The sequence below is a fragment of the Oreochromis aureus genome, linkage group 22, assembly GCF_013358895.1.
Source record: "Oreochromis aureus strain Israel breed Guangdong linkage group 22, ZZ_aureus, whole genome shotgun sequence".
Classification (NCBI taxonomy): Eukaryota; Metazoa; Chordata; class Actinopteri; order Cichliformes; family Cichlidae; genus Oreochromis; species Oreochromis aureus.
The window spans coordinates 28,955,228-28,963,299 of NC_052962.1; the positions used below are offsets into that span (position 1 = coordinate 28,955,228).

An 8,072-nucleotide genomic window follows, 5' to 3' on the forward strand; every position below is an offset into this window, starting at 1 on the left:
TTCCTCATGTGAAAGAAGATGAACCAAGTTGACATATAACTACATAAATAAAGCTGAAGTTAATAAAAAAAATATATGCAAACACTATACAACTCTCAGCGTTATTTACTGTAAGGCGATATTCTGACTGTAGAGGGCGCTGTGGGGATTTTTATGTACACTCTTTCGTGTGAGCGAAGAAGAAGCAGGAAGGCGCCTTTTGAGTGCGCATGCGGTGCTAATTTTTTCCCCTTTCGCAGCCTTTCGTTTTCCCCCTAAAAAAAAAAAACCCATCTTCTGCTGAGTGAGTGTAACTTTATGGCCAGATACATGAGGCCTCCAAACACGTCTTTGTTTGTCAGGAACATCTCCGATGAGTCCAGGTGAGTCCTCGTAAAGAAGCCGCTACTCGTCTACGAGTTAACTCGTGTTAATTGTAGCTAGCTAAGTTAGCCTGATAGTCAAGGTAGGCCTCAACGTGCAAACTGAGAAGGAAACGCTGACCAGGAGCAGCGCCGCATTTCAAATCTACGTTACATTATTTTGGCCATATATGTCTTTGTTGTGGTTTTATAAGCATTAGTAACGTTTGTGTTGCTCCTTTAGACGCGAACGTTTTCATGTTTATAGTCAAGCTATCAAAGCTAGCTGGCTAACGAAAGCTCGTAAACAACTCCGTGAATCTTTGAAAGATTTAAAAGGAGGCAAAAAACCTACAATGTGGAGTTAATCTGAAGGGACAAAAATGAATGGCCTCAGCTAACGTTAACCTGGTGTTTGTTGGCCGTTATCAATTTTAAACACGCGTGATTATTGATTGATTAGTTACAACCTCAGAGGTCGGTTTGCTGAATTAAGTTGGTATATTTACATGTGATTAGCGCAAAAAAAATCTCATTTTAAACTGCCAAAATACTGACCTCCGAATACACGATCGCAAATGAAAGCTCGTTTCAATGTTGTATAATGTGTAGCTTGTGAATTCATCTCTACCTGTAATGGTTTATCATTTATTTGTTATTATCATATTTCATTGTTGTTGTTATATCTAGGTTTAGTCTCAGTGTAAATCTAATCTGATCACATAAGGTTGGGTTAACTTGGTTTTAAAAATACTAAACTTGCTAGATGTGTTAATAACGCTTAAATATTAAAGTTTTGGAGTAGTATTTAAAAGCAGAATGAAATGGGTTAATCGTTAAAAACTCATCAACATTTTGTTCTTAATCATCTCAGAATTCCCTAAAATAATTTATGGTCCAAAGTTTGGGCATATGTAATGATTGCTGTGATGTTTTAGCTCATATATCAAAATTTGAAAATTAAATGTCAGTAAAACCACTTTCAGGCAATATTTAAACACAAACATCTCAAAAACTATTAACAATACAGACCAAAAAAGTATTACTGACCTCTGTCACCACTGATTAACACTGTTTGACATGGATGTTGAAGCTGATTTTAATCTCACTGACACTGTGACCTGAGCTTAATTTCCTCAATTTTACATTTGCATCTGTGTGTTAAGGTGGACGGCCTTGTAACTGTTTATAATGTGTCAGTGCTACACCAATGACATTAACATGAATTGCATGTTGATATTAAAAAGTGTGGATATTTTAAAGGGACAGTTCACCTAAAGAGGGTGGCAAACTGTGAGAAGCTTTTTTTTGCCCCCATTTTCTAAAAATTTCCCAGATTATTTTACTAAAGATTTTTTTATTTGTTTAAACGCATAAAAAAACGATGGACTACTAGGCAATGAAACTTCTGAAAATTACAATACCAATGAGCCTTGGTGGCTTTTGCCTTGGAGAAAAGACCAGTCGACTCAAAATTCTTTACATACAAGGACAAAATCTAGACTGGTTACTTTTTGCATTTATCACAAAATAAAAGATTGTTTCTTAACCAAATTAACATTTTGAAGCTTTTATGTGCGGGTTGAGGGTTTTCCATTTTTGCAATGACTGTGCACATATATAGGCCACAAGAAGAGAAAACCAGTTTCCTGTTAATTGAGGTCACTTGCTAAAACAGGCTATTTTATACTTGAGTAAATTACATCCACAACATGGTTCAAATGCTTTATATTTTAATGACAGGTTTGGTATATTATTCTTTCTTTGAACGTGAGAAGCTCTCTGAGTGACATTAAAAGGATTTGTATGAAAGGAAAACCCTGAGGTTGTATTTGATATATGATCAGGAAGTCTTATATTCAAAGGGGATAGATGGAAAATGGGCTGATTATGTGACCACAATTGAATCATGAGAGAAAAAAAACAGGCTGTTGTTTTCACTGCTCTCTAATTTCGAACTTAATGTACTGTGGGGCAGGTTAGTTACCATCAGTTGGGTCGATGTGAGACACCATCGTAATACGGAAGTTACCCAAATCCTGCTTTGTCATCCAGGACTCTCATTTCTTGATTGATTAATAAATAAATAAAGCCTAAAAGAGCTCCTCAGTGTTTGCCACCTGCTCTGTTTAAAAACAGCCCTGCTGGGATACAAATTGTCTTTGAGCTCTTTTAACAGGTGGATCACTCCAGGTAAGAGGAAAAAAAATGTACTCTGAGGTGAACTGTCCCCCTATTCACCAGCTGTTGACACTGGTTGATGATGTAGGTAGAGATGCCCGTGATGGTCAGTTGAGTTATACTTGTATTTACGGTGTTCAGGCCTGAGGATTTGCGGCGTGAGTTTGGCCGCTATGGGCCGATAGTAGATGTCTACATCCCACTTGACTTCTATACACGTCAGCCAAGAGGATTTGCATACATTCAATATCCTTTCCCAATGATTTTTAACTGTGTATGCTGCTGCTAACCAATTATTTAAATTTCCTTTCGGCAGAGAAGATTTTTATTAATTTATTTTTTATGATGCATTTTCTTTTTTGCACATAATCTGATTGAATATCTAACACGCATATTTCTCTGTTATTGCTTCAGAAAATGTAAACGCGTCCAGTTGTGGAAACCGGCCACAAAGAGTTACAAAGACCCATATAGAGTAGCTGTAAAGACACACAGACCTGCAGGATCAGAGGGAGGGAAAAGGTTGAAAAGAGAAAGTAAAGCATGAAGAGGAAAAAGGGAACGGAGACAAAGCTTGGATTTGGATATGGCGGCAAAGAATGGGGAAAAGAAAAAGAGGTTTAAGAGGAGAAAGCAAGCAGGAAACCCCCGAGTCTCTGTGGGAGTCGGTTAAAGAGTGTAAAGATCAAGATGAAGTTCAAAGTCAAGCATGGGCAAAGGTAACAAGTCTGAATTATTTTGTATCCTCCCATCCACAAATTTGACATGACACCAAAATCAGCTTTCCCTGTGACACTGATGAAACGATTTAATCCAGTCTTATTGTGTTTGATTTTTTTTTTTTTTAATATATAGTCACTGTCCTGATCCCTCAGACAGTTAGATGATGTGTTTGAAAAGAGCTTGCTTCATCTTTTATCTCTTAAAAAAAAAAAAAAGGCAGTCAGCTGAGCGTGTTTGTGTGTTGTTTTCTCACCTGTCTTACAGTAATGTAAACGGTGTCTTTTATAAATGTTTTTACATGGTAAGCCGGGCCTCACAAATTTAACTAAAGTAAAAGTTTATGAAGTGCATGGTTCTTTTTCTTGAGAAGCCTTTTATTTGTTTAGGAGAAAAAAATATTTCTTTAAATTTGTGAGGCCTTAAAAAAAGAGAAAGAAACAGAAACCTTAACCACTCAGCATATTTGAGGACGTGCGTGATGCCGAAGATGCTCTTCACAGCCTGGACAGGAAGTGGGTCTGTGGTCGGCAGATTGAAATCCAGTTTGCACAGGGCGACAGGAAAAGTAAGTGTCTGGTTTTTGTCTGAATTAAATTCAAACACTTTATTTTTGCTGTTGGTGTAAATATTAATCTGTGACTTCCAGTGATATAAATATGTGTGACCAGCTCGGTTTCATCTTTTTAAAAGGAACCCTGATTATTTATTATTTATTAATATTTAGCTGGTGGTCTCCTCCCCATGAAACATGCCGTTTAAAATTAGACTCATTTCCAACAACATGCTGGTACTGTTTTCATTATCTGCAGACACTGAATTTATCTGATACAGGTTTAGTATTAGTAAGCTTTCCTCAGTGTGAAGAAGAACTGGAAATTATCCTTTTATTTATAAGGAAACATCAGAATCAACTCTAACGATGTCCTGTTAACTTTTCAAAATATAGAAAACAAGCAGATTTACTGAGTAAATTGGTGAGAATACATAAATTTTATTCATGCAATTTATCTGCACTGGCCTCATTTCAGCTCAGTTACACTGCTTTGGTTGTTGCATGAGCCAGCGGTTACATCAGCACACTGGCCTAAGCTGGTGAGGTGTGCTGCAGTCTTATCTGGAATGATAAATGTCGCCACTCAGGCAAAAACAAATAACCTGCATCAGTTCTGTGGCTCCACACATTTATTTAACATGCAAAAGATTCAGGGTTTGATGCCAGGAGGAGACAGAAATCCATTTGTGGTCGCGTCAGGCCATATGGTATAAAAATCTGCTAAATTAAATATGTGGAGCTAACCACTGTGGCGAGTAAGTGTTATAAAAGCTTCCCAGTGAGCCTTGCATATCAGTATACTCTTGTTCAAACTGTTAGGCATCATTACCCAGACTGCATTGTGACATAAACAACAGTCACGAACTGAGACTGAAAGGATTCCCCCCCCCCCAACCAACTTTTTAACAACCAAGAAATCTGCAGTATGTGTCGTCATAGTCAGGGTTCCTTTTAAATCACATGTTCAGGATTGTTAAGTGTTTAAAATTAAGCATCAACCATCATGGTTTTAACTGTCTTCTGCTTTAACCACTTCCTCCTCCTCTTCGTTTTCACCAGCACCAAATCAGATGAAATCAAAGGAGCGGCGTTCCCCGGGAAGATCCTCCCGGTATGACGACTACGAACGAGACAGCCGGCGCCGGCGGTCACGCAGCCGCAGTTACGACAGATACAGGTCGCGCAGCCCATCTTACGATCGCCGCCGCAGACGTTCAGAGAGTCCTCGAGAGTGAGTTAATCTCTCAGAAGAGAGTCGGTCGGTCCCAGGTGTTCTTTGTGAGAAGGAAAATAACGTTTTCGTTCTTCCTCAGGTCTCGTGGACGGGTGTATGGAAGAGGAAGAAGCAGGAGCCGCGAGGATGAAAGGTACAACTTCTCTTCTAGACTAAGACCACGTTTACACACATGTAGCCTTGGACTGTGAAAGATGATTTAAAATTCAAATACGGGAAAATGTTTAAATTAGAATTCGATTGATGTGGAAGCAGCACTGCTAGCTGCTGTCTGCACAGTATTTAGATTTAAGAGAAATATGTGATTTGAACTTTAAAAAAAAGGGGGGGGCACTTCTGTTGTTTTGCTAAAATCCATCTTTGTAATGTGCTGCTGCAACCACAAGGTGGAAGTAATGTAGATTTTCTTTGCCAACAACCATTAAATGACAAATGGAATAACATGCGACTAAATGCACTGGAATACCCACGCCACAAGAAGTTACAGATTTATTTTCTCGTTCTAAGTTCTTGTCGTCTTTTCCAGCTGTTGCAACACCTCCCTCTGTATAATTGTGAATTTCTGAGTGTCTGTACTAATAGATCATTAAAAAGAGGTAAAGACGGACACAATACAACACTTGTCCTCAGTCCAGCTGCAGCGGTACAACACGCCAGGTTAGAAAAATCGAGAGGTGCAGAAACAGCAGCTTGTTAATTTGACATCAGCTTTGTCATACAGCGGCAAAGGCGACTTCAGATGGTAGAAAGACTCGAAGGAAATAAATGAAATGAGTTCAGTGAAGAAAGTGTTTCTCTGCAGTCGACAGCTGCTCATTTCCATAATCGCAGTTAACACGAGTCCTTTATTTACTTATTTTTTTCATCGACTGCCATTTGTTTTAGAGACAGCTGCATAATGAAGACTGTCGTGTGCAGATGAGCTGAAAGATGCAGGTTGGGTGTAAAGCAAGGTGTGAGGTGTTTATTTATTTTAGGAGCCAGTTAAAATACAGAAGGAACCAGGTGGTCGAGCGGGCCATCGTGGCTCTATGTTGTGTGTGTCGGCATCAAATTGTTGGACAGTGTCAGTCTTAAACCATTTGGCGCACACAGCAGCACAGCTGGGTGAAAACTGGTAGCTTCATGAACTGTTTTTTAAACTCTTCTGTACTGATGTGGTGATATTATTGAACCCTGCAGTCTTTTCCTCCTATACATACATTACTGTTCATGTTATCCATGTTCTACCAGTTATTGTTAGATGCAGTCTGCGTCATTTCATCTGTAACGGTGCCCACAAGTCAGAAATTCATGGGATATCATCAGATTTGACTCCTGGGGAGTAACACTAATGATCCTCATGCTCTGAGGAGGAAATTCCATATTTCACACTCTTCTGTTTTAATGAGAGAAGAGGCGGAAGGGATAATGACCAAACAGTCAATCATGTCACCCCACAGCCCTAATTAATTCCCCCCACAGCCAGTTGAAAGTAATATCGGAGCTAAGATGCATCTAAAAGCGATTTAATCTGTTGAGTGTGACGTGTCTTTTAATTTGTGTGCCTTCAGATACAAGCAGAGACCCCGGAGAGTCTCCAGAGAGCGATCCCGCTCCAGATCCGCATCTCCACGAGAGAACGTCAAACCGCCGTCCACCTCCCGCTACGTTGAGGAAGAAGTGCGACAGACGCATTCCCCGTCCCGCTCCAGGTCCCGGTCTGCGTCGAGATCGCACTCTCGCTCACGTTCTCGGTCCCGGTCCTGGGCCGGGCGCAAGACAGGAGGACGCTAAAGCAGAACCCACTCCCCACCCCGTTCCCCCGGTTCTGTCAGACAGAGCAGAGCTGGTCGTTTTGTTAAGTAAAGGTGTTTGTTTGCCATGAATGTAACGTCCATTTGTAGAAAGCTCGTTTTCGCTATTCCATTTTAAGAACAGCGCTGCAGCTCCTCGGCTTGGTTTTATAAAGTTGTTCTGTGATATTCTCTTTAGGAGCAAGATTCAGCGGTTTCTGCGCTCAGCCTGACGGGAAGAATACACAGTCTTTTTTATATATATACAACCAGTTACTGATGATTTTTGTTTTCTAAACCCTATGCACCCACTTTTGCTAAACAATCCCTGACATTCAGTATTTTAATCAAGTATTGAGTCTGTTGGTGAACCAAACACATCTTTGTGTGTTTTATAACTAATCGTGTACTTGGTACTTTACTGTCAGCCAGTTTCACCGCTGTTTTTTAAATTTACATTTGTTTGACAGTGATAACCCATCACCATGAGATAAATGTATTCAAGATTTTTTTAAAGACGTGTTTTATGGAAGAAACTGAGAACTTCTTGAAAGAAAAGGCATTAAAGCTGATGGCGTGTGTCTGCAGTTTAGTCAAGTACATGAGCACAGGTGCTAAAACACACAGAGGTGATGCTGTGGTCCCTAAAGTGTTAAAGACGTCAACAACAAGCTGACCTATACAGTCATTTGTTTTCTCTTTGTGCTGTTTTCTGTAAGAGTTAAACCCTTTTTCTTTCCCCCCAAGTTATTGTTTCTCTGAGGAGAAGCAGGTTTACTTGACGGTGTTTTTCAGAACAACTCGTGTCGCTGCATGTTTTATTCTTATCTTCTATCTTTAGTAGGAAAAAAACTGTTATTTTGATTAATAAATGGTTAACTTTTGGTTAAAGAAAACACTGCGTGGCTTGTTTCTGTACTTGCTTGACCAAAGTTCATTATTGAACACAAGTGATTCAGAGTTTTCTCCTCCTCGGAGACCCCGGTGTCCTGTGGATCCCCGGCGTCTGCCTGGAAAATGGAGCAGGACAGTCTGTGAGCGCGGCCCCGTCCATCGATTTCCTTTTAATGGAACAACTGAAATTAGATTCTCAGCAAAGAGGCAGCCATGGATGAAATCGGACGTGTCCCATTGATCGCCGTATTGGAAAAATGCATCAGTCAGATGAATAAAGCTGCAGATGGTGGAAGTCCTTATCAACCATACGGTCACCAGTATGAGCATAATCACAAAAACAAGAGGCTGCACCACGATGATGCTGTAAT

The 8,072-nt window shown here is 39.9% G+C and overlaps 1 protein-coding gene across 2 annotated transcripts; it reads left to right on the forward strand.

Moving 5' to 3' along the window:
- The first annotated feature begins 136 nt into the window (after positions 1-136).
- Positions 137-7,706, forward strand: LOC116315153 (serine/arginine-rich splicing factor 10-like). Of its 2 annotated transcripts, none has more exons than XM_031733343.2 (6): positions 137-362; positions 2,664-2,768; positions 3,707-3,810; positions 4,858-5,029; positions 5,112-5,165; positions 6,586-7,706. In XM_031733343.2, the coding sequence occupies exons 1-6, from the start codon at positions 298-300 to the stop codon at positions 6,806-6,808; spliced, it is 723 nt and encodes a 240-aa protein (XP_031589203.1). In that variant the 5' UTR covers positions 137-297; the 3' UTR covers positions 6,809-7,706. The 2 variants fall into 2 exon arrangements, with proteins under 2 accessions (XP_031589203.1, XP_031589211.1); XM_031733351.2 differs by lacking the exon at positions 2,664-2,768 and adding an exon at positions 2,937-3,241 and having other exon boundaries at positions 139-362; positions 3,704-3,810.
- Positions 7,707-8,072: the final 366 nt, after the last annotated feature.